This window comes from Vigna umbellata, chromosome 3 (assembly GCF_029865625.1).
Source record: "Vigna umbellata cultivar VRB3 chromosome 3, Vumbellata_1.0, whole genome shotgun sequence".
In the NCBI taxonomy this organism is placed as follows: domain Eukaryota; kingdom Viridiplantae; phylum Streptophyta; class Magnoliopsida; order Fabales; family Fabaceae; genus Vigna; species Vigna umbellata.
Window position 1 is genome coordinate 22,815,224 of NC_142167.1, and position 25,358 is coordinate 22,840,581.

The 25,358-nt window shown below is 35.7% G+C and overlaps 3 protein-coding genes, 1 long non-coding RNA gene and 1 pseudogene across 8 annotated transcripts; all 5 read right to left on the reverse strand.

Moving 5' to 3' along the window:
- Positions 1-2,851: 2,851 nt before the first annotated feature.
- Positions 2,852-6,860, reverse strand: LOC124843474 (splicing factor-like protein). Of its 2 annotated transcripts, none has more exons than XM_047320230.2 (2): positions 4,303-6,860; positions 2,852-3,075 (listed from the first exon to the last, which is right to left on the reverse strand). In XM_047320230.2, exon 1 carries the CDS (start codon positions 6,753-6,755, stop codon positions 4,335-4,337), a length of 2,421 nt encoding a protein of 806 aa, XP_047176186.2. In that variant the 5' UTR covers positions 6,756-6,860; the 3' UTR covers positions 2,852-3,075; positions 4,303-4,334. The 2 variants fall into 2 exon arrangements, with proteins under 2 accessions (XP_047176186.2, XP_047176185.2); XM_047320229.2 differs by having other exon boundaries at positions 2,852-3,189.
- Positions 6,861-9,816: 2,956 nt separating this feature from the next.
- Positions 9,817-10,490, reverse strand: LOC124843475 (uncharacterized). The gene is made up of 2 exons (XR_007029282.2): positions 10,291-10,490; positions 9,817-10,192 (listed from the first exon to the last, which is right to left on the reverse strand). It is a non-coding gene; the product is annotated as an uncharacterized LOC124843475 (long non-coding RNA).
- A 565-nt stretch (positions 10,491-11,055) lies between these two features.
- Positions 11,056-15,394, reverse strand: ATG3 (autophagy 3 (APG3)). 2 transcript variants are annotated; one of them, XM_047320225.2, is made up of 10 exons: positions 15,233-15,394; positions 14,875-14,945; positions 14,608-14,718; positions 14,355-14,521; positions 13,402-13,475; positions 12,760-12,811; positions 12,242-12,307; positions 12,001-12,128; positions 11,637-11,738; positions 11,056-11,541 (listed from the first exon to the last, which is right to left on the reverse strand). In XM_047320225.2, the coding sequence occupies exons 1-9, from the start codon at positions 15,391-15,393 to the stop codon at positions 11,642-11,644; spliced, it is 927 nt and encodes a 308-aa protein (XP_047176181.1). In that variant the 5' UTR covers position 15,394; the 3' UTR covers positions 11,056-11,541; positions 11,637-11,641. The 2 variants fall into 2 exon arrangements, with proteins under 2 accessions (XP_047176181.1, XP_047176180.1); XM_047320224.2 differs by having other exon boundaries at positions 13,402-13,487.
- Positions 15,395-15,399: 5 nt separating this feature from the next.
- On the reverse strand, positions 15,400-17,452 carry LOC124843480 (pentatricopeptide repeat-containing protein At5g66520 pseudogene; annotated as a pseudogene). Its single transcript, XR_015784914.1, has 2 exons — positions 15,931-17,452; positions 15,400-15,537 (listed from the first exon to the last, which is right to left on the reverse strand). The product of XR_015784914.1 is annotated as a pentatricopeptide repeat-containing protein At5g66520 pseudogene (transcript).
- A 1,873-nt stretch (positions 17,453-19,325) lies between these two features.
- COP8 (Proteasome component (PCI) domain protein) lies at positions 19,326-25,013 on the reverse strand. 2 transcript variants are annotated; one of them, XM_088110883.1, is made up of 15 exons: positions 24,826-25,013; positions 24,491-24,622; positions 24,252-24,403; positions 23,368-23,471; positions 23,198-23,258; positions 22,759-22,851; positions 22,559-22,659; positions 21,307-21,415; positions 21,177-21,221; positions 21,033-21,101; positions 20,863-20,954; positions 20,714-20,756; positions 20,310-20,369; positions 20,023-20,082; positions 19,326-19,539 (listed from the first exon to the last, which is right to left on the reverse strand). In XM_088110883.1, the coding sequence occupies exons 2-15, from the start codon at positions 24,618-24,620 to the stop codon at positions 19,465-19,467; spliced, it is 1,194 nt and encodes a 397-aa protein (XP_087967009.1). In that variant the 5' UTR covers positions 24,621-24,622; positions 24,826-25,013; the 3' UTR covers positions 19,326-19,464. The 2 variants fall into 2 exon arrangements, with proteins under 2 accessions (XP_087967009.1, XP_087967010.1); XM_088110884.1 differs by having other exon boundaries at positions 24,491-24,671.
- Positions 25,014-25,358: the final 345 nt, after the last annotated feature.

Genomic DNA, 25,358 nt, shown 5'->3' on the forward strand with positions numbered 1-25,358 from the left:
CGAAACCATTTCACTCATATGGTGTTTTATGTCCTCGAACTCCACTTTATTATATAACACTATACTTTTTAAATTTTACACTTAACGGAGGTAAATTAAAATAATATAGTTATTATTTTTATTTTTAACTTACAAAGAAAAGTCCGTTTACATTTTTTTTCCTATTAGAAGTATTAGCCATATCTGTAAAACTAATTCTTACATGTTTCTAACACACTGTACAAAGTGTGGTTGGTAAATATTTGATAAAAACTTATAATTTTCTTATAAGTTAAAATTGATTAATACATAAGTTTAAAAGCTATATGTTTAAAATTATTTTAAAATTTAAATATGTTTATTTATTTTTCTCTTGTGTTAAAGAAATGTTTATAAAGAATAAACTTAGTTAAAATTATGGGAAGCAAATTTCTCATACGGGGGATAATGTGGAATTCTTTCGTGACTAATTTAGTAAACCCCTATTAAACAGTACGCTACAAATAGATGAAAGTCTATATTAATTTTTTTTTACACAATAATATCAGCATTTCAAGATTACAGAAATCTCTCTCATTCAATGTCCCTCCTTGTATTATTTTAAATAAATAAAAAATTGAGTGGAAATTCTTGTTCCACTCTGTTGAGGAATTTTTGTAAGTTACCTATACGATGCAATATAACTAGTTCATGTTCTACATTTACAATTAAAATAGAGAAAATTCACTTTCCTCTATATCTAAAAAATCTCTTTTCAAGTATACTATAAGTGCTTCTTCGAAATTTATAGTTAAAGAACTCCTAGGTATTTTACTTTTTTTTTGTTCCGTTTAGGTTAAGTTGTAATCTTGTTGGTACTGGCAAACACTACCGCAGTTCAAATGATTAATCTATTATCCCTATGATTTTCCTAGGGTTTTACCTTTCTTGTCTTTTAATTCTCTACCCTAGGTTTAGCTCCTTTAAGAAAATGTACGTAAATGTAAATATTACTTCAACGAAAAGCAAAATACTTCGCATAAGCATTACACAAGTCGACCTTTCGTTAATTACGTGTCTTATAAAATTCAATAACGATTTGGTCTCAAAAAAGGATTGGCAGTGTCGCAGAAAGGTTAGTTTTTACTTGAAAAAGGCAATGCTCAAATATATGCGTAATTTTTACTCACTTATGTTTTGGTTATAAACCATCTGGTAAAACCCTGTATCGATTAACACACATAAGCATATATCTTGCAAACAAAGTAGCACTACACTAAAAACTAAACGGCTAAGCATAGGGTTTGAGGCTCTCCAGCAAAAAGGTAACATATTCACAAATTGAGGAACAGAAAATAAATACTTGTAGATACTTTAGTATTTCTGATCTCAAGCCCTACAAAATTTAAACTTTGAAACTGCACTCTTAGTTATATTTTTTAAATAAACTTTAATTCAAATTTTTTATAAGACCAATGGGGAAGACAGGTCATAATGGGGATAAGGGGCACACAAACACAATAAAAAAGGTTATATGTAGTAGCATAAGAGACATTGGTAGATAAAACGATTCACCGCAAAAACTAAAACCAAAATCTCCGGAATTTACTCGATGTAAAGACAACGTCTTTATAAAACATATTCAATACCAAATAGAATTGCTCAAGCACAACTATAAACGCTGAATATTGAAAGCATATGGGGATGAAAACTATCATGAAATTGCCAATTTCAACGCTAACAAGGATTATAACTCGAAACAACAGCCCTTATTTGCATGTTTCAACTTGCACCTAATGAGTGAAAAACAAAATTGTATTTCTAAATGAATGCCACAAATACATTGACTAACACATGCACATAAACGAATCACAATTTCAGGCATTGACGCTCTGACTGCAGAAAATTGTGGGTTAAAATGGAACTATGACAATTGTTTAAAAAATCTTTTTCAGTGCTTAGGTCGTCTATCTAATCTAAACTACATTTGGAGGATCTTACTGCCCTAATAGATCACACAAGAAAAAAAAAACTTCATATTTGCTGTCAAACCACGTAAAAGACATAGCCACTCGTTAAGTACTTAAAAAGGGTCATACTATTTTTTTTTTTTTTTGCAAACAGCACCTAAAAAAAGCATACCAGCAGACTAGCAAGATTAGTGGATTTGATTGATGGCCATGACCTATTATTGCATAGTTGAATTAGAAAACTTTATATATCCCTAGTGACAATACAAAGATGTTCTAATTCAAAAAGGCGATATGAAGCAGCAAAATATAGAAAATTTCTACAACTCCAATTCTTTGATCATTTACTCTATCTTCGCCCAGCAACAGAGCTAAACGAAGCATGTGCAGACAACTCAAACACTATCATTTTCACCTCAGCCTTCACCTTATGCCAAATAATATTGGCCGTGTCAACTGGCCCACATGATCACTTCAGAAACAAATGAGAAACTTGATAATTGCCTGTGTCATGATACAAGAACTTGGTGTTGATAACACCATGTCAGCTAAACTTTTAATTTGAGGCAAAATGTAACAATGCCAATGTCTGACATTATCATGCCAGGAACAGAAAAACGTTTCAAATCTTTTTACCTGTCACACTAGGAAATGTTAAATACATTTTATAGTTGCATGATCAAACCATTTAATAAAATTCTCTTTCTACCAACCCAGAATGCCTAAAGCAAATGGCAAGGTTTGATTACCTTCATGATGAGAGAGATGTATGATTAAAGGCATCTAAAACGCAGCTTCAGCACCAAGCCATATAGAGAACTATAGTGCTCAAAAAAATTTAAGCTCATCACCAAAACTATAAGTTAGAATCAGTTGTCAATAAACTAAATATCTTAAATACTGAATGTGACAACCCAACAGTATTAATATGAAACACCAGGAACCAGCTGCCATAAAAGTTCAAACAAATTTTCAAAAGGAAACATTAGCAACCAGACATTACTGTGTAAATCAATAAAATGCCACAGAAAATAATTCAGAAAGTATTAAGTCCTACACGACAAGAAATGATTAATAAAAATCATAACTATAATATGCTTTTGACTTCTGCCGTATGAAGACTGCTATCAACTTCTAGCCCAAATCTCTGCAAATTTCATAACAGTACAGCAAGGTTAAAGAAGTGAGTCCCAAACTTCGAAGAAAGACATGGCAAGAGGTTAAGAAATCAGGTTCACAAGAGCTCCAAGAAACATCAGGCCTGTCACAACGTTACATCATAATAATGAAGAGTTAACTAACAGAGGTAAAATCATGATGACATATCAAATAAACATGTAAAAGGCCATTGTTGGTTTTATGCATGATTACAAAGCTTGAGTATGGTATTGTCATCAAGAAGCATAAACAGAAACAATATAAAAGGAATTTACAGATGTAATCTGCAAAGCAATGCATTCAAACATACACACTACTGTATATACGTCAATGAATCAGTCAACCCATAAAAGACAACAGAGGTTTCTTCTTTTCTTAATTCATTTGAAGATGCGACTTTTAGTTTCTGCTCCAATGCACCAAAAAATCATGAAGGAGACCAGACACCACCACATTCATACATTAGCTGGAGAAAATATATCCAAGAAATTTTTTGTGCAGATATCAAATACTTACACAGTCATATACCAGTTTGCCCTTTCTCCTGTAAGGGCCCTTCAATCATTCAGAAAAAACGGTGGAACTTAAGTGCAAAGAGCATGAATACATTATTTTATATAGATAAAATAGCTTTGTTCGGGGGTCAGTGGGTGATAGCCTAACATTGCTCAAGATTTTTCAGTAAAATAACAATCTTCGGGGAAAACGAATACATAACAAAATTCCTTGTGATGGTTAAAAAAAAAAACAAGAATAAAGCAAATGATGTGCTAACGGGAAAAAAAGGTACACAGAAAACACAATAACCATTGACTTGCAGATGAAAATCAAAACTTAAATGAGGTAACACGGCATTTAACTATGAACTTAAAAGTTAAATTTAAAAGCATTAGTGAATTAGTAAGGATTCAAATTAAAAATTTCCATGATCCCACCTGTCTCCAACTAGAAGAATGTCAGAAAAAACTCATGATTTTCATGGGCGCTCATCTGCTGAAATGGATTTCAAATAAAGACTTTCATGGGTGAAAAGTTCTTTTTCAGGAATAAATCTAATTTCAGACAGTTATAAATAATTAGCGTGTCCCATAGTTCAAATAAAAAGATCAGGCCTTATTTCAGTTATGAAAACAAAGAATTGAATGCTAGATCGTAACAAAGTAAAACATGTATATCATCTGTTAAGAAAAAAATGAAACCTAGATGACATACGCACCTTTTGGAAACCGAAACACTATTTGAACAAAATCATTTCATCTCTGCCATGAACTTCTCATACTCTGAATCAGCACCATATGAAGTCTTCTCAGCTGATGAAGGAGGAGGAGGCACTGGAGGATTTGAGGTCCTAGGCACATTTCCAATGCTAAGGGATTGATCTGTACCATATGATGTCTTGTCTGCCGATGAAGCAGGCGGCGGAACAAGAGAATTATTGGCCCAAGGCACATTTGCAATGTTGTGGGATTGGTCTGAAGTTGAAACAGGAATGGGGGCAGGAGGGGGAGGTGGAGGAGGAACTGCGTTATAGTAAGGTGGATATCCATAAGATGCAGGATAAGTAGGTTGGGCTGCAGGTGGCATTGAAGGTACCGAGTTACCATATACATTGACTGCTACAGACTGAGTTGAGGTACTACTGTCAGACTGCACTCCAGGTGGGTAACTCTGCTGCAGTTCACTAGAAGTTGCAGACTGGGATGGGGCACCAGGAGGACCACTCTGCACAGGCGGAGGATATTGAACCCCATATGGAGGCATCGGTTGACCTTGCATAGGTGGATACATGGTTGACCCAGGTGGAGGAGGAGCATAAGAAGCATATGGAGGAGGAACAGGAGGTCCCCATGGCACCGGGGTACCACCGTAACTCCCAGGAGGAGCAGTCCCAAGGGGGCCACCGGCAGCATACTGTTGGGACGGATAAGCACCGAGTGGCTGGCTTTGAACAGGATAAGTAGGCACAGCAGACGCTGGTGGGCCAGGGGGCACAACAGGCTGAGGAGGCTTACCAGCAACTCTCACTGCAATTGTTCGACCCTCAAGGCGATAACCGTTCATGGCCAATATTGCATTGTTTGCCATTGTTATATCAGCATACTTCACAAAACCGTATCCTTTACTTAAACCCGACATTCGATCCTTGATCACTTTTGCCATGACAATTTCACCAAATTGTTGAAATAATTGGATTAGGCCATCATCATCAAGGCTGGGCGGCAAGTATCCTATGTACAAATTTGTATCATCAATTTCCTTTTTAACAGCAGCAGCCCCTAAGCCAGCTTGAGCCAAACCACCAGCCGTAGCGGAATTGTTAGCCCAAGGAGGATTGCTTCCAGAAGTGCCTGCTCCAATAGCCAAGGTACTGGTTTGCTTTGTTGCAGATTCAGGAACCGAACCACCCAACTCTGCTAAGAAATTCTGATACTCATCATCCATCTTCTTCCCAGTAGCACCCTTCACCGGACAATCTATGCTTGGATGACCACCGTCCCCACAATGTTTACAGACAACTTCACTCTTAAATGTCGAAGTCCTAGTAGGACATGCATATTGGCGATGACCTGGTTCACCACATAGCCTGCAATACTCCTCATCCCTGATCGTACCATTCAATGCAGCTAGTTCCCTAAGTTGTTGCCTCTTGTGCTCATTCAATACCTCATCCACGGGCTGCAAGAGCTTCTCCACCATACCAGCGGCAGCCTCAAGCGACTCCGGCGTCTCAGCCTCTACCAACACATGCAAGTCCTCATTCTCCGAAGGGTCAGGCTTCAAATCCCTCTTCTGCTGTAGCCTACCCTCTTTCACTGATCCTTTACCCCGAATCACAATTTTAGCACCAGTTTCTTTTTCCATCCGCTTCTGGGTGTTACCTCTGGGACCAATAATAAGCCCGATGAAATTGTAACCAGGGTATTCTTTCATCGGTATATAAAGCTTCTTCTGAAGCTTGGGTGGCCTGTAATCCGCAGGTGGCTTGAAGGCAGGGTTCTTCTTTATAATCTGAGATATTATTTCCTGTCTCTCTTTTTGCAATCTCTCACGCGCACGGTATTCCCTAGTGTTAATCCTAATGCCCATGTTATCATATATCGGCTCAGGCGAAGGAGATCGAGCCCCTTCGGGGCGATCATCTAAAGGTAAACCTGACTGTAACATTCGACTAATCTCAAGAAGCCTACTGTTCAAAGCCTGAATCTCGGGATCGAATTCAATACCGCCCATGAAATCAGGAAGTTGAATCACCGGCTTGGGCTCGTCATCAGCCCAACGAGACTTCCTCTTCTTCGGCCCAGACCCCAATTCCCCGCCGCTCTGGCCGCTCTGGTCATTCGATTCTGGCTGCGGATCCCATCTGCTACGGCGGCGGCGCTTGCTTGTAGTCTCCTCCTCGCCGCCAGATTGGTCCCTGTCAGTGCCGCTCCGCGTCAATCCTTCAGATAGCAATGGCTTCGAAAGCTGAGGATGCAATCCGTTATTATCCAAAGGTCCCTGGCCATTCTCCGATGGCCTTCCGTCGCTGGTGCCGTTACCGTTTTCGTTTTGTCCGGTTTCCGATTGTTGTTGTGACGAGTTGTGATACTCTGATGGCGCATGGTTCTGTGGTGAAGGATAGTAGGGATGCAGTGGAGGGAGATTTGGGGTTGAATCGAGAGCGTCCATTGATTGAGAAAGAAGATAAGGTTAGGGTTAGGGTTCGAATGTGCGCAGCAGTGGAAACACCACCAAACCAAGAAGAGTCGAGAAAGAAGATGAATATTGTGATGACTTGTGAAGTGGCCACGTGACGTAGCCGCATTAAATAACAGACCCGACTTGGATTTGGATCCAAAAAATCGGGTATGTGATACCGGAATCTGATAATTCGGGTTTTCATGCTTTTATATATATATATATATATATATATATATATATATATATATATATATATATATATATATATATATATATATATATATATATATATATATATATATTATTTTTTTTTATTTCTGGTTCTTTGTCAGTTGAGTCTGTAGAGTTTATGAATTGTTACTCAGTTTTTACATTACAAATATAAAAAGTCATTTTGTATAATTAAAATTTATAACAATAAATAAATATTTCTAAGTTATAAATGATATTATAAATAGAGTTATGATAAAAACATCATGTAAGACTATTTTTAATTATGAATACTACTGAGAATATATTAAATTTTTATTTATATTAAAAATGAAAAATAAATTGATTAAAGATATAAAATATTAATAAACTTATCAAAAATAGTTCTGATTGAAAAAATAAAAACAACTTGGTTGAAGATAATTATTAAAAATACTGTTATTCAAATAGTTATTCTGACATGCACATAGAGATAATTATATAAAATAAATACTTTTAAAAAATATTTAAGATTTATAATAAATATTATCGTTAAATATATATATATATATAATATTATTTTTAAAATATTATTAAGCTAAGAAAAATTAAGAAAAGAAATTAAGTATAGAGATAGAGATATTAGTAATGTTTCCTCTAAATGTAGTAAATATGGACTTTAAGAAAAAGATATTAAACATGTTTAATTGAAATAATAAAATCACTGTAGATTTAAGGTATAAGACAACAGTTTTGGACCTTAACGTTGTTAATTTTTTTTTTCATAATTTAAATTTTGACAAATTACGTTATGAGGAGATCAGTCTCTATTAGATTAGACTTTCAAGATATTTTATTTCCATAATTTATAAAAATTCTAAATGTGTTTGGCTTATAAAGTTACATCTAGTTTATAACACAAGTGTACATTTATATGTATAACTATTGGCATGATCATTTTTACACATTAGGTGAATTTTTATCAGATAAGAAGGTATGATAAATGATTAATTAAAAAAATAAAAATAAAAATATATACTGCTCTCCTGACTTTCATTGCAAGAAAAGCCTTCTGGTCCTTAAAATTCACTTGGCAAGAGGAATTCAAAATACTATGTTCTTTACCAACTTCTGTACTATATGAAAGGTTTGATTTTGTTTAATTATTTATGAAAGATCATATTTGGGTAGCTTTTTTAAATGATAGTATCTGGATAAAATAATCCATCATGGAGTACAATCCAGTTAAAATTTGTAATGAAATGACATTAGTTTTTCTTTTTTTTAGACTTATGAAGTTTTTTACTTACAATTTCTCAGTAAGTTGTGTTTAAATAATCTGATATTTCATCTCAGATCCAAACAATCATCTTAAAATTTTTAAAATTATTGTTACTTGATAGGTAGTCATCTCTGCAGAGTAAACCTGATTAACATATACAGACTTAAAAAATGGCATTTCAAAATTAGTTCAAAAATAAAATCATAATACAATGCAAAGCTAATTGCAGTCTCAGATATGGAAACAATCATACATAACAGAAATAGTACAAATTTGATGAAAAATAGATAATGAGGTATTACTAGAACCACATTGGATTGTGATTTCAATTTCCTCAAGTAGTCAAATCCAACTTCTCTCTTTGCTCTAACTGGTTGCTCTTTCTTCTCTCCGGATTATCTCTAATGAGAAGCACTTACCATGTAGAACAATTGTGTCATACAACCCAAATTAATCAAAATTAAAGTGGTGAGCATGGAGAGAAAATAGTAACATTCAAAAACAACAGGACAAGTTATTGCACCATTATTATTGGTTTTCAAATTCTGGAGAATTTGCCACCAATGCTTCCCAAAAGCTTCTCTTCATGTAAACAAAGCAGAGACAGATAAAAAGAAATCCAGATTCAGAAACTAAATTCAATTTCAAAACACAGAACGGAGAACAAAAACTAATTCAGATTATCCCCATCTTAACAAAAATTGAATGTGATCTGCAATATATTTTGATAAAAGAAAAATAACAAATAGAAGTTATAAATGTGATATGCACCTTCCTTTGACAGAGAGATTTTTTTATACCTTTTAGACAAGAAGATCAAGGAACAATCTCTTACAGTTTAATTAAAGGTAGGAATAGCTATTAAGTTATAAACAATGACCAACGGATTTGTCCATTGGAAAAAGCATATATAACGCCCATTTGAAGCAAACCCTGAAATTTAATCAGATAGCATTTGTAGTAGACAACAGGAATTGATAGATAAGATGGAGGGTTCTAGACAAGAAAAGCAAGGAATAAGATGTCTCACACTTAAATCGAAAGACAGAAACAGCTATGAAATCATTTATTTCCAATTAAAGATTATGCTGAAAGAGTTCCAGTTCAAACAGTCATTTTATATATCGACCAAATTCTGTTCTAAGCTTTCAAGGCCTGTTCTAAGGTTTGCCTTTTCCATTGTTTGTTCCTTGTAGACTATTTTCTTTTCAACTTTCAAATGGTTAACTTTCAATATAGCATACTTGCATTGCCTGAAATAATATAATAACAGTAATACCTCTTGAATATGAAGTAAATTTCAAGCTAACGTCCTAAAAATGTAGTAAAAGAATAGACAAAGAAGCCGACAAAAACACAATTCATAAAGAAAATAGAAGAGGAACATATAGAGTTCAACCAAGTCAATAAAGTACTGCATTCTTGTAACCGTTAAAAATGTCGTAATACCATTTGCAAGGGGGCAAAGCAAATGGAAACTTCAATGCCAGAAAAAAGTGTGGCAAAGGCATCAGAAACCTTCAGCAGTGTGGATTATAATTCTAAACAATCACTGCTATGAACGAGAACTCATGAAACTAATAATCAAATTATTCTATCACAATTATTATTATTAAATATTGATACAACTGAGGAATATCATCGGGAAAGACAAAGTTCAGTTCATAATCATCCCTTTACCATAACACAGTACACCCACAAATCAACTCAAGAATCAGAACCATCTAACTTGATCTAACGTGAAGCAGAATCAAGAGAGGGGTTTGGTTTTTTGAGTGAGCATGATGACTTGAAAGCCTCAATCTGTGTCTGACATTTGACATAATCTCCCTTGTTCTCTTCCAAACACTTTTTTAAAGCCTCAACATCACAAGCTGAATTTATTTTCTTCACAGTGCTGCTATGCCCAGCTTTCTGATCCATAATCTCCAATTGAAAACCCACTAAAAATAAACTTTGGAGTTTCAAATTATAGAACAAGAAACTGAGTTACGAAGTCCAGTGTTATGTGACTTGAATTGATTGAAAATAGAATAAACAAAAATGTAGTACCGTAATGAAACGCAGTGTAACTGTGCAAACCCTAAGCTAACACCGCTTCGGAATACCACTATAGACTCCGGCACCATACGAAACAGAACCCCGTATTCATAATAATTATTTTTAGTTTTTTTGTTGCATATATATTTTTTTCAATTTTTTTTTAAAATTGTAGCAATTGTTTTTATTGTGATACTATATTGTATTTTTAGAAAAAGTAAAGAAAATAGTTACTTTGCACTGTTATGATATGTTTTTTCTTTATATCGTGTTAACTGTCTTACTATTATTATAGAAATAACGAGAATAATATATATATATATATATATATATATATATATGCTAACCATTTTTTCTATTTAAGCTTATTTGTCGAAATATAAATGAGATTTTCAGAAGTGATTTAAAACCTTATATAGCCAAATACAAAAGTTGTAGTATTTTATTTTTAACTCTTAAAAATGATCAACTTATCTTCCAAAAAAAACTACTTAACTTGATAAACTTGAACATTTACACATTTATAGCTAATATATAAAGAATAACGTTTGCATTCTAATCAATTATGTATAAATCATTATTCTTTTTTACCTGGCAGTTGATTTGAGAAGTGATAGATTTGGATCTTTTAAATTATATATGAGATTTGAATGAATATTGACTTTTGGCCATGAAACAAACTAGAAATAGCTATGAGTCTTCATTGCTGAAAAACTACAGGCTTATATTTCAAAGAGCTTCGATGATCATAAATAATAATTCTATATCTTTCTAAAATGCGATGTCAAAACCAAATTTCATTCACCATTTGAAGCTTTAAATAATTACATAATTGGCCATTATTTACAATGAAATAGCAAAGTCTAGTGATTAAAGCTTTCTCCTGAATATTAAACATTCTGGCACATTTTCCCACATCCTATTTTCGTTAATAATTACAAACTTTGCAAACACTACTATTTTGAAGCATCTGCAGAAGATGCTGAGTACTCAGGAGTGGAGTTAACCTTGTCTATTTCATATTATAGGGAGAAGAATGGCGTTAGATACACGAATGTGTGCCAATTATGTACACATCTTAAAGGAAATTGGTCCAACATATTGATAATCATGACTCATACTGTCATAATTTACATGACATGTACACCAACTGTGTGACAACCAAAGATTATGCTCAGAAATAAACAGAAAGCATTGGTGCTCTGGATCACTGGAAACCAACACTGGACAATATAATATGCCCTTTAAAGTAGCAGCTACCATCTGAAAAATTAAAACAGTGCAAATCATCATAATGACTAATATCTGTCATGAAAAGAGTATTAACTGGGTAGAGTATTAGTAATAATCACAATTACCTTGGTCAATTGCTGGAGCTACCAAGATCAAAGTCCATGGTGTAATCGTACTCAATTGTTGGAATTACAGAAGCCATAAATTTTAGGAATAAGAATAGGTACCTACAGAAATAAGAATATGTGATTATGTCATTTCATACATATGAACACCCGAGTATAAATCATTACGAACAGGTACTTCATTTTAGATTCATGAACTAGAAGAAAGGGGGTAAAGTCCATATCTAATGGCTATACATCTGTGAAACTAAAAATGGTAAGGAATATTTGTGTTGTTTTAGCCACAACATGGCGTATCAGTACTCATAATATGGATGAATTATTTCTACACATGAAAGAAATATCTTAGGAAGAAAGGGTTTACTTGTCAACTTCAGGCTCAACACCACGTGACATCAAGACATCAATGATTTTCTTCATCACTGCTCCATGTCGACATGGATGAATAGATGCATGCTTCCCAGGCAAGTGAGGATGGTCTTCAATTGTTACCTGCCATAGTTTTAGTTACACATTGTGAGAATTAAAGCGAGAGGGCCTTTATTATGTTAGAAACTGATAATAAAAGGCTATCTATCCATCCATCTATCTATCTAATATCTCACCGTTTTGCGAGCATGGTCTTGACTAACATCTTCAAGGACAAGTTCTGGTTGCAAAAGCATTCTTGCCTGCCAACGAAAAGAGATGGAATTACTAAATTATTTACAAAGTTTCCAAGGTATAGCTGGAAATGGTGAGAGGTTTATATGTCTCTACAACTATTTCAACTAAAAAATAAATCATCAAACAGTCAAATGAGAATACAGTATGACAACAAATTTCACAGGTTTCAAGTTTGATTTATGTCAGCGACGTCTTCATTTTTACAGCACCAATTAGTTCATAGAGATAACAGAGGGAGGGACACACAAATTATTCATTCCGTATTCATAAAACTTTGAAGAGTACATTCATTTTCTGTTGTCCACACGTTACCAATCGGATCATTTTTTTGGTTACCTATTCAATGCTTTATATCAGTAATTCTAGTCCTAGCTAAAGTAGCTTTGCCACAGTCCTCCAATAGATAATTCAAACATGACTAAATTATAGTTACAAGGATCAAGTGAATAAAACAAACCTCATCATACCCAGTAAGCCATACTCGTGGTGTTTGATAATATTTATCATACCTGCAAAATGAGCAGGGTCGACCTTTAAAAATCATTGCCAGAAAACTATTTAATTCTACTACAACACAAGATTTTTTTAGGGCGGGGTAGGGTTGGGAAGGGAGGGGGGGCGGAAATAGGGAAGGGGGAGAGAGACAGAAAACAGTGTTAGAGAACAGAGGTAAAGAGATAGGATAAGATATCTTTGAAAATAGAAATTTATAGAACTTCTGATGCTGCTGTAGGCAGAAACATTTAAAAAAGTAACCCTGTTTGCTGACGTTTTGACATTTATAATTCTTAGAAACAATAGGCGTTTAAGTTTAAAAATGCTTCGGCTTTTGTTTCCAAATTAATTGTTCATAACTAATATTTTTTTTGAAATTGTCAAAATCTTTTTAAAAGAAGAGGCAGAACCAAACTAACAATGAATTTCACATACCAAAGTTTTCCTGACATCATCATAAATAGCAACTTTGTGGAAGATATTGAAGTCATAAAACATTTATAATGTAGTTGGATACCATTAATAAGCCTAGTTGAGGGTTAAAAGCATAGACCAAAATGCATAAAATGACAAACATGAAAAATCATATTGAAACTCATCTTACGTGATGCTGACATCATAAGTTCGGGTTCGTAGAATATTATCGTCATCAGGCTCATGAGCTACTATATACGTGGACTGAAGAGTGGCCTCCCATTAACATAAGAACAAATAGTTACAGAAATCACATTTCTTAAATCAGTATCAAACAAGTAGAAGGGATAATTAAAAATACATCGTTAAAAGAATAGATAAAACGAATGCAAAATTAAATGAAATATTACGACAAAATATGTACATAAAACACCAAATAAACCCTCAGGTACATCATGGCCCAGGCCTACTAACTTAAACACTAGAAAGGGTTGGTGAAACAGTCAGTTAACCAAATTATTTTCCTCAACCATCACACTTTCAAGCGATAATTTGAGAAAGTATGTCTAATTAAAATGTGGTTCTACAGTCATTCTAAATGCTGAAAGCGGATCTAATCATGCATCAACATTAAGCTATTTATTTGACATGATGTACACTGAAACAAATGGGTTTGGTGCATACCATAGTTGGTCAATATGCATGATCCTCCAGATTTCAATTTAAGGAGTCATTAAAGGACTTGGGCACTCACTCACAGATTGTCACTTAGTATATGGCAACTGAATTTGAATAAATGCTTTCAGCCAGTAGAGAAGTATGTAGACTTCTCAAAGTATAAAGATGGCTATAAAAATAGACACAGTAGTAAATAAAAATAAAAGACAATATGAAAATTATTCTAAAAAAGTATGGACACCAAAAATCTCAAATGTATCCGCAGCAGCAGCCGCATAACTGCTATTAGGACCTCTCCTCCCAACTTCTTTCCCTATATATCTATTCCTTTGACACTATTACATCTGACAATAGCAAACTATATTTCCTTCATTTGATTCAGTAAAATTTAAACATCAAGTCCCAAGTAAAAGTACAACGATTAGGAAACATAACCTCTCTTCTGAAAAAGCAGTATCAACTTACAGGATCATTTTCAATAACATTGGAATTATCATCAAAGTCTGCCATATCCGGAATATCGTCGTCATCCTCAGCTCCCATGTAAGAAGGAATTTGCTTAATAGAACTCTTTTTGCTGATTTCTAGGCTTTCCATGGAAGGTAAATTATCATCCTCATCAGATTTGTTTTCTTGAAAAAAAAATGTAAAAGCATAAGCTATGAGGATTAAAGCCAAAGCACAATACACAAGCCACCAGTCCAACAGCAATGTATACCTTTAGGTTTCCCATGAGTTGCTAGCCAGCCATCATCACCATCAAGCAGAACTTCCCCTCCGGAAGCTTCGTATTCTTCTTCAACAGATGCAGCCCTCCGAAGACAAGGCACTGTTAAGTATTAAGCAACTCCAAAAATCAGTATGATAATGAAACAAAAACATTCAAGATCTTACCGCTTGCTTTTAGTAGAGGAAAACAAACATCAGAGACAAAAAAAAAACACGCATGATGTGGAGGCATACTATACTCAGATCTTAATCATACCGTTTCTAGTGATCAATATCTGTTTCTCAGGTGGCAAGTATGGCTTCCTCTTCCCTGGCTCACCCGATTCCCTGTTAAAACACAGAACCACACAAATTAACAGCTGGTAAGAGCCTACATACTAGTGTAAATTCCACATTTACTAATACAAAATGAAAAAAGAAAACCCTCTGCTACAGGACATCCTCAAAGAGTACCATACGCTTCTACAATATCATTCAAGCTGTGCCGTCGAAATCTCTTTCAAAAGGAGCAACTTTTGGGATAAAATAGGCAGGATGAAATTAAATACCCAATACCCATAACCAGAAAAGCCGAAGAAAATTGAAAATTAGACAAAGGGAGGAATTGGAATTACCAGGACCAGGTGGGGCATTTGGCAACGAGATTATCGCCGGCGGTAACAAACTCGGAGACACTGAGAACACCCTTTTCTTTGAAGGCGGAAACGGTACGCGGGCCAGTGATCCTCTCGACGGTGCCTTTGAAAGCCTCGTGAAGCTTCTGAGACAGAACCATCTCTTCCTCCCACTAAGGATTTTGGGAAATTGAAAAGGAGATTGAAGGAGGAAGAGGTAAGGGTACGAGGAAGAAAGGTTTTTGAGATTGTCCCTTCAACAACACGTTCCCTTTGTCAACACCTCATCGAATAGAATACTATTGCTGAAAATGTATATTTATAACATCACACAAAGGGGCAAGGGCATCATCATCGTAATACTGATTTCCTCTCCGAATATTTATTATTATTTTTTAGTAAATAGTTTACATAGGAAAACAAAACCTTAATTTCGGTAATATATGACAAGATAAATTTATAACTGAAATATATCATTAGTTATATTTTTGAAAAATCGTTATAGTTTTATTCCTAAGCATATAAATAAAAATTCATATAAAAAATATATATAAAGGTTTAGATAAAATTATCCAAATTTTTAAATACATGTTTACTTGTGGATTAAATTCACTCAAAGTTGTAGATTAGAAGATACAAAAAATTAAACTTTTTTAAAAAAACATGAAAAAGATAAATGTTTTATATTCCTCAGGAACCTTAGGATTTTCATGAGTGGTTCAACAGTGGATATAGAGTTGTTCGGAAGAGGAAGCAGAGCCATGAATCTCTATGAAACTGGAAGCAGTGAGCGGCGGCACAGCTCTGCGTTTCATCAGATTCCTGGTGTCCATAACAGCCTCCCACCGTCCCATTCCGGCGTAGAACTTCGCCAGAACAACGTACCTTCCACTGTGCTCACATTCAAACTCCACCAAATATCTCCCAATTCTGTGACCCAACTCAACGTAGCCATGCATCAAGCACCCATTCACCAAACACCCCCATATGGCTCCGTCAGCTTCCATTTCCATGCCACTCATGAACGCCACCGCCTCCTCGATCTTCCCGGCTCGAGCCAACACATCAACCACGCAGCCATAGTGCTCAATCCACGCCGCAATCCCATGTTTCTCCCTCATGTATTGGAACAATGTAACTGCTCTGCCAAAAAGCTCTTTGTCATTGCACGCTGTCAGAACGCCGATGAAGGTAACACCGTTGGGCCTCGGGCCCACCTTCTCCATCTCCGCAAACAGCTCAAGGGCCCAACGATTCTTCCCGTTGATAGCCAGGCCCAGTATCATGGCGCTCCACGCCGCAACGTCTTTTGTTTTCATCTTACCGAACACCCGCTCAGCAGGTTCCACGCACCCGCACTTTGCGTAGAAATCGATCAACGCCGTTCCGAGCTCAACTTCGTGATATTCTAACTCTCCGTTTCGGTGTACATAAGAGTGAATCCACTTCCCTTCTTCAAACGCGCCGGTGGCAGCACACGCGCCGAGAACACTCGCCAGAAGAGAGTTATTGGGCTTCACGGTTGCAAAACAGTTTTTCTTGAGGTCACGAAAAAGCTGAATGGCCTCGCGGAAGAACCCGTTTCTGACGTAGCCGGAGACCATTGCGCTGTACGACACGTCGTTTTTGTCGGGGATTGCGTCGAACACCTTCCTGGCTTCGTTTACCAAGCCGTTGTTGCAGTAGCCGGTGAGGAGGCTTGTGCAGCACGCGACGTTTTGGTTAGGATTTTCGTCGAACACGCGGCGCGCGGCTCGTGTGCAGGCGTGGTTGGAGTAGGCGGCGACGAGGGAGGTGGCGACGTAGGGATCGGCGAGGTGGCCGAGTCGGAGGACGAGGGAGTGGAGCTGTTGGATGAAGGAGAGAGAAGGGGAGGCTTTGGAGAGGAGGAGGGTGAAGGTGCGGGCGTTGGGGCGAACGGTGTCGTTTAGCATTCGGAGGAAGAGGGAGGAGGAGCGGCGGGAGAAGGCGGCGATGATGGTGTTGTAGTGGAAGAGAGTTGGGAAAGGGGTGCGAGAGAAGAGGGTATGGGCGTGGCGGAGATCGGCGTGGGGAGAGAGAGCGCAGAAAGCCAAGAGTTTGCTTGAGATGAAGGTGAAGCGAGCGAGGGAGGTGGTGATGGCGTAGGCGTGGATTTGCTTCATCTCTCTCATGCTTGAACATTGTTCCAGAAGGCTAACAAGGTTGTGTTTCTGTGAGGTAGAACTCATCATCCCCACCAAACAACAACTTCCACGAACTTTATTTCATGAGGCAATTGTTCCAAGAATAAAAAACAAATTTTGATGAGGCCGTTTATGAAATTATTTTTTGGAAATGATTATTGAGGTTTTGGAAGCAAAAAGAAAACCAAAACGGTTGAGTGAATGAGGTGACAGGCAGTTACCATGTATGTATAAGAGTGGAACAGTTCGTGGAAACACAATAGGCAGTGTTTGAAGAGAGAGAGAGAAAGTGTAAAGGAAAATGACAAAGAGTTGCAAAAGATTGCAGGAGAAGCTCGAAGAACTGCAGGGTATGCTGGAGGACGCGTTGCTGCTTGGCCCGGAGACTCACTCCCACGACTCCGTCTCAAGAGACATCAAACACAAACTTGCTTTCGTGAACAACCTGCTATATGCTGAACTTGCTTCTCATTCCTCACCACCCCCTTACTTGAACCACATTTCTGATCGGTTATTCGCATTGCAGGGGAATTTTAATAAATGGGATTCATTCAGATCAGTACAGCCAGGTCATGATATGGACAAGGATTCCACTTCCTCTCACACCGATTCCTGCGTCAACGATGATGGGGAGGCGCTTAATGAAACTGGTATGGTTGGTTTCGAAGACCCTGAAAAGGTTTGTCTTCATTCTAATGAGAAGGGTGAGGTAACTGACTGTGATGAGGAAGAGAAAGAGAAAGAGACGGGAGAACTGAAGAATGGATCTGATAATTTGGTATCTTCCGATTATGAAGAGGCAGAGGAGTTTTTTGAAGAGTTTGCAGGAGAGAAGGAGCTTGTGGAATTTGAGGGTAATGATTTGGCAAAGGAAGCGAGAAGAGAGAGTACGTCTGGGGAGAGATGTGGTGCACTGATTTGTGGGGTTGTCATTGGGATGATACTCATGATCTTCATCATCTTCATCATCTTCATCATCTTCATGCTAAATACTTCTGACTGGTTTTATCATACAGAAGAACTGAGTTTTGCGGTTCCAACTTAGAAGTATGACCTACTGAATGTTAAAATTTGCTTCTGTGCTTCTTCCACACAATGTACTTCCAAAGACATTCAACAACACTACTGCACACAGTTTGTAGGCACTACTTTGTAATTCGGACTGAGATCGGTTCGTACAATCTATTGTGTAAATTGAAACGGAGGGTCACTTGAGTGGAGGAAAGTTGAATTCTTTTTCTTATCCAAAACTATCTGTTTGATTACTAAGAAACGCTGAAACTGCAAAATAAGGGGCGTGATAGCTATGTATTTCTATTATTAATATATTTTTTATCTCTGGTAAGAGTGGAAGTCGTTGAACAAAAAGTATAACAAATATTTTTTTTGTTTCAGATTTATTTTATTCATAATATATATATATATATATATATATATATATATATATATATATTACATTTTAATTGAAAATATTTATGCACCTTCCTTTGGTTTTCGCCTTACAAAATCTTGGCACATTTTCTTGCATCAGGAAACGGTACCCTTCTTTAATATCCTGAAACACTCGTTCTGAAATGAAATTGCTTGCAGGATTTTAATAAAATAAAAATGGAAAAAGTACAATTTCTTGTCGTAAGAACTTAATTGTTTGGAAAAGATTGAATAATAGAAAAACCACTGCGTATTTTTTTTTCCTGGATGGTCCTGCTAATGTTTTTATCAAAATTAGTGGAGCAAAATTCTTTTCGTTGATAAATAAAGTTGATGTTAAAATGCAATGGACAAGAAATAAGTGGACAACGTCACTTAACCACAAAACACTTGAATAAAAATGTCTCCAAAATAAAATACCCATGAAAAATAATAACGAACCAAGTTGTACTTCGAGTTCTGGTTAAGTACAGGCAGTAATTAAACAAGCCCTTGGATAAACCGAATTTTGAATCTAATATGAGGAAATTAATGGTATCGTTTGTATAGTGAAGTTCACAAAAAATCAACAAGAGAAAAAAAAAAGATGCTTTACTAAGAATGTATAAACAAAAGAAATTGTCAAAATCATCCACGTTAAACAGGAACTGGAAAACCCTTCTTGGCCATGCTATCCAAAACATCATTGAGGGCTTGACATAGGCCTACAATCTGCAACGAAATCCACCATTAGTAAAAGCTTGAGGAAATTGAACCGTTGAAGGTTTGCTCTAATGCGGCAGAACATGCTAGTGAATTAAACAGTATGGTCCTCAAAGAATAGGTGCCAATGAATTCTTGGGTTAACACATACAACGCAACGTTTCATTCTACAAGTACATTTAAGCACAAAATGCGACATACTTCAGGTTCATAGGAATCGGTTACATATATCAAAAACTTCAACTAAAAACCAAATAATTCATTTGAGATTCATTAATCAAGAAAATGATTAAAATTGGAAAGAATGCCTAATTTTTCAGAGTTTTAGCTAATCATACTTTTAAAAAAATCCAATTGTGTGCTCCAATATTTCACTGGAAATTTCATAAATTTAGGTAGCCGCCGCAGTTGGGGTGGAGATTCATTGATTATTTATTTAATCCACCGGTAACCACTGCATCCAGAGATATCAGATCTTTATAACAAAATTACCTGTTGGTCCCATCTCTGCAACTCTTCAGTGTCGTCATCAAAATGTATGACTGCTTCAACCTGCAATAAATCACAAAAAAATTGGCCACTGCTCCTCAAAGAGGCTAAAACAAAAACCTAGCAATAATGTTTTCCTCACTCTCAAAACAGCTAATAGCTCCCCTCCTGCATCATACCCCAAACCCTTTTCCTAATTCCCATCTAGCAGTCCAACAAGAAGATTCCTTTAATTATTATTTCTATTTCCGTTAGTTTATTCATAAACAGAGGTCAATGGTTATTTATACCTGATCGATAGATCCCCTCATCCTATCCTCATAAATCATTCTTGATGCTATCTTCTCAGCCTGCGAAAAATAACTGTTAAGAGAGAAAAACTAACACAAATAAAATCTAACAAGCTCTACAACCACAGACGTTAAAGAGAGAAATATTATTTACACACTCTCTACCCGACTCAATTAATTTACAGATTCTGATGGTCTCGAGAATGATTTTGTAACTTTCTATCGAGAGTGTTAGAATGTGTAGCAAGCAACCCTTAAAAAATACCCAAGAGCAATTTCCTTGTGTATAAAAAATAAATATATCTTCATGTGAAAAACAGACAAACAATAGATACATGAAACAGTAAATTCAACAGAGAAGTGTGTTTCTTTCTATAAAAGGAACCATTATTAATAGTTCATACCTTGTGAGGTGGGATCCCCAACAGCGTGCCAAGCTCCCCAAAGCTGCAACAGAGGCATACGGAGATTAAGATGCATGAAACACATAAGTAATAATGTTAAAATAATGTACTTATAAGAAAGAAGTAAGCAGGTGCATAATTTCCCAAACCTGATATTAGTATAAAGTTTGCTTGCGCTAAGAAGATTGTGCTCAATCATAGCCCGGTCCAGTACAGTGAAATTGTCTGGAAGAAGAGCTTTCTGTGGGAAAAAGTGAAAGCTGAGGCATGCCTAATATGACTCCCAAAACTATGAAGATACAATATAAATTTAGATAACCTGATGTGGTTTCAATTCTTCTGAAAAAGCATCAATTTCTGGTTTTCTTAGAATTCTCTCCAAATAAACCTGATGTAGAAGGGATTCAGATAATATGATTCAAGCAGAGAGCCATGCAAGACATGATTAGTGGGGGAGAAATACCTTCTGCAATATTGGATAGATCTTCAACTTTGAGCACCGCTCATCCTAATCCAATCCCACAAACCTTAATGTGATGAAATTTGACCTTTGCAAACAGGACTCTTAAATATTTAATGAGTGAAGCATTCACCTTGTACAGAGTAGCGAGAACACGGGAACGCTGAGGTCCTGCAGCTGCCAATATCGTGCATGTAACAGCAGCAGATAAAGTTTGCTCAAGTGCTTCTTCATTAATCTCCCTATAACATTATAATTCAATCCATGTGATACTGCCTAAGAGTAATGCTATTTAAGAAATAATTATATACTTATATGTAATATAGGCTAAACATTAACCACAATGGACACATGCAAAGTTATAACAAATATAGCTTTCATTTCAGATTAGGGGACAGTAAAGTTAAAGGTCAAGGATATGTACAACCTTTACCATCATTAGACCGTCACTCACAAGTTAAGTTCATCATTTGGTCTAATAAATGCTGAGATACCACATTGAAATATTGAGTGTTAATTACATGAAGTAATACTGTCTGTGAACCAAGCTGAAATGCAGTTTAGGAATTAGATTTATTATGGACCAAAAAGAATGTCATTATTATGATAAGAATTACCAAAGGCCCCCACTAACTAATTTCCATGAATTTATCAAGTAATGGACAATATTAACAAATATACACAGTTTGCCAAAACTTCACATGAAGACAGTGTGTTTGTATATGCATTGTCCAATGGCAGATTGCCATTGAACACAGTTTGTGACTGCTTCCAAACACAAACAACACAGTTCTGTTTACGATGTCAAAGGTTTTCATACTCTGCCACATATATCAGGTACAACAGTACTGAGCATTCCATCGAGCATCCCTGTATATTTGTTAGTCAGAAACTTTGGGGCTATTTTATTTTAAAATATGTTCTGTTTTTACTTTTAATTATCACAATGTCACCTCGTATTCACTTTATTTCTAATTTAAAAAATTAGGATATAATATATATATATATATATATATATATATAAATCAACAAATAATTATTTTTATTTTCCTTGCACAAATATTTGAAAACAGAACAGAATGATAACAGGGAGTCATTTTTGTAATTAAAAGTAAATTCAAAGAATGAATACAGAACATTTTATGAAACTAAATAATCCCTTATTTTCTCAATTACGACAAGCTCTAAATTATGTTATCTGCAACAATAGTTACTGCAAAAGCAAATCTAAGCCGAAGAATATGTAGGCAAACACAAGATACCCTTCCAACTGCAGAAAAGGGAGGCACAGTGACACAGAATTCAGATGCATGCAGATTCTTCACTCACAAAAATGATTATGAAAAAACTAAAATGAGGAAAAGATTACACCCGAAGATACATACTCGTCTCCTATTTTCCTTTTCTCAATTTGAGATATATCATAATAGCGTAATGCTGCTTCCAAAAACTTCCTCTTCAGATCTAAGATCCTTGCATAGCAAACCTGAAAACAAATAGGAGAAAGATGGAAAAACAGGTAAGGCTACGCTCAAGCATCCTACTTTTTGGCCCAGTTACACCTACGCAGTTATCATTTTCAAACCTTGTACTTTAAATTGAGTACTTCATGCTGACTACTGCTGACCAAGAATGATGCTTTATTAATAAAAGCCTCAGCATTGACAGCATCATCATCCTGCAAAACAAAATTTGTGTCAAAATAAATTATGACTCTAGTCTGACATTCATAGCAAGTATACCAATCATATTTTTAAATAGGGAACAGATGTCCCCATACTTACAAAATTAAAATTATTCCTTATGTACGTGCTTAAGAGTATGAGGAACGTGAATGTTCCAGTTATAAAAACATTGTCCTCTTGAATATGAAGATGTTGAACAAGAATAGGTAGGACATGCTTTGAGACTCTAAAAATCATAGAAACAGATACTCATGCGTGTCACTTGTTACGACTTTCATTTTGGTCTTAGCCACTACTTCAAATCAAACATGAATTTCAGTGCACAAAATAGTCAGATACCTCAAGGTATAAACAAGCTATTTGGACACACTTTGACAACCTGAATGCATCATCAATCACCCTGATAAATAAATCAAAGTACAAATAAGTTAAAGTGACATTCTCAAATTCGAGAGAATTATAATACTTTACACGAGCAAATAAATATGGGAGACGAGAAATTCTGAGACCTCATTCCTGAATCTAGGTCAATACCACTGAGCATTTGAGCTGCTTTTGACCATTGCTTCTCAGATTCATAAAGCTCAGCGAGTTTCTCTCTAATAACTAGAACCTATAATAAAATAACAAGTGGGATTAGAATAATTAAATTGAGTAGGCCGAATACAAGAGGAAGGAAAAATGTAAACTTCACCATAATAGGATGATGGATCAAAACAAAAATATATGAAGAGATGATGAGAGACACTTTTTGCTTGGAAGCAAGAAACATTCACAATTACAAGTAACCACTTTCTAATAGAATTTTACTCTGGCAAAAGTGAATTTTATTTGTTTTCCTTAAAATCTAAAACTGTGATAGAAGCAGAAACACTTTTTTGATAAAGTTTTTGCATTCATAACTAAATTTGTCATTCTGATAACAAAAGAATGATTATTTCCTCTCCCAGCCACCACTACCTCACTACAATTTATACAATTACACTAGAGAGCGCAAAAGTTGTGTTCAAAATAACTAAATCTAACTTTTTTTCCGTTTATCTTTTGTTTCACATAATTTAATTCCTAAATAAGCAATTACACTAGAGAGCGCAAATGTTGCGTTCAAAATAACTAAATCTAACTTTTTTCTCTTTATCTTTTGTGACACATAATTCAATCCCTAAATAAGCAAATATTAAACCAAATAATAATTTACTAATGGCGAAGTGAGGGCAGAGTTCGTCAAGAAAATGACAAGCATGTTTTTAAAAGTGGCGTAGATATATAGTAATTTTTCGTTCTTGGCCTCAAAAGAGAAAATACTAATTGCAATTAAGTAGTAATAACTAAAACTTTCCCATTTTCCGAAATAAAGCATGCAGCATTTCATCTGAATATACAAAAAATAAACCTGCTCTTCGAACGACACAACACGAGGCTGAATTTGGGCAAGGGTGTAATGAGCAATCTCTTTCTGTATCTCAGGCTCCAATCTTCCCAACTCTTGAGCAAAAGTCTGCAAAAGCTGCCGCGAAACTACTAATGGAACATCATCTGATAACACTGAAATACGAAATATGAAGGTCTGAGAGCTTGAAATGGAGGAACACTAACCACAAGAAACCCTGGATGAGATAAAAGACACTTAACTGTGATCGATGAATTTCCTAGACTGAGCAATGTCATTGGACGAAATGACAGCTGCGAGTATGCTCTTATACTGCTCTATTTTTTGCCTCTGGTCTGTAATCGCAGAAGCGCTTGCAAAAGCACTCTCCATCACTGTTGCACGTTAACATTCATCAACACAAAGCAACCAAATGTATAAAACCTAAATTAAGAAAAACTAGTCTAAAACTTCCGATTCTTCAATATTTCGAGCAACTCGTAATCATTAACAAATAAAAAGACACCAAAGACAAATACATTAATAAATAAGCGCTGAAAAGATAGTGTCTAAGAAGTGAAGGGTGAAATCGGTTTACCTATCGGCGTTGTAGGAAGGTTGAGCGTCGCCGACAGTTACAGGTTTGGCCGGTGGAAGTTGTGATTCCTCACTCCTCCGTCGTGAATTGGAATCAACGACAAACTCTCGAATTTCAACTATGAACTGAACTCTCTTCGCCTTTGTAAATTGTCCACGCCACGGCTCTCAATCGGTAATGAAATTGCTCCACCCGGTTCACTTGACCCACACAAATTTCCAACATTCGTTTTCTTGGGCCTGCGTCTTCTTCTTCTTGCTTTATTTGGGCTGGGCCTAACAATTACCGAATGACAATTACTTTCTGCATCTCCATCAAATTAGTAACTCATAATACAACGAAAATACTTAAATGTCCTTCATTATTACTTTAATTCCTGCTGTTTAATTATAGTTATTTATAATATTTTTTATTAATTCGTAATATAAAATTTAGTATCCTACAGACAACATTTTTTAATGAGAACAAAATATGCAATCCACAGATACAGCTGAAATTACGAATGTTTCTTTTATTAAAAAAAGCGAAAATAT

What these genes read in the sequence shown, in the direction of transcription:
- COP8 (XM_088110883.1), bottom strand. Translation starts at nt 24,620, where the DNA reads ATGGAGAGTGCTTTTGCAAGCGCTTCTGCGATTACAGACCAGAGGCAA. An exon ending in TGGGGATCCCACCTCACAAG is followed by an intron (nt 20,370 to 20,713) that starts GTATGAACTATT and finishes TATTTTTCGCAG; the next exon opens with GCTGAGAAGATAGCATCAAG. An exon ending in TGAGGGGATCTATCGATCAG is followed by an intron (nt 20,083 to 20,309) that starts GTATAAATAACC and finishes GATTTATTGCAG; the next exon opens with GTTGAAGCAGTCATACATTT.
- ATG3 (XM_047320224.2), bottom strand. Translation starts at nt 15,393, where the DNA reads ATGGTTCTGTCTCAGAAGCTTCACGAGGCTTTCAAAGGCACCGTCGAG. An exon ending in AACTCATGGGAAACCTAAAG is followed by an intron (nt 14,522 to 14,607) that starts GTATACATTGCT and finishes TTTTTTTTCAAG; the next exon opens with AAAACAAATCTGATGAGGAT. An exon ending in AAGACCATGCTCGCAAAACG is followed by an intron (nt 12,129 to 12,241) that starts GTGAGATATTAG and finishes AAACTATGGCAG; the next exon opens with GTAACAATTGAAGACCATCC.
- LOC124843474 (XM_047320230.2), bottom strand. Translation starts at nt 6,755, where the DNA reads ATGGACGCTCTCGATTCAACCCCAAATCTCCCTCCACTGCATCCCTAC.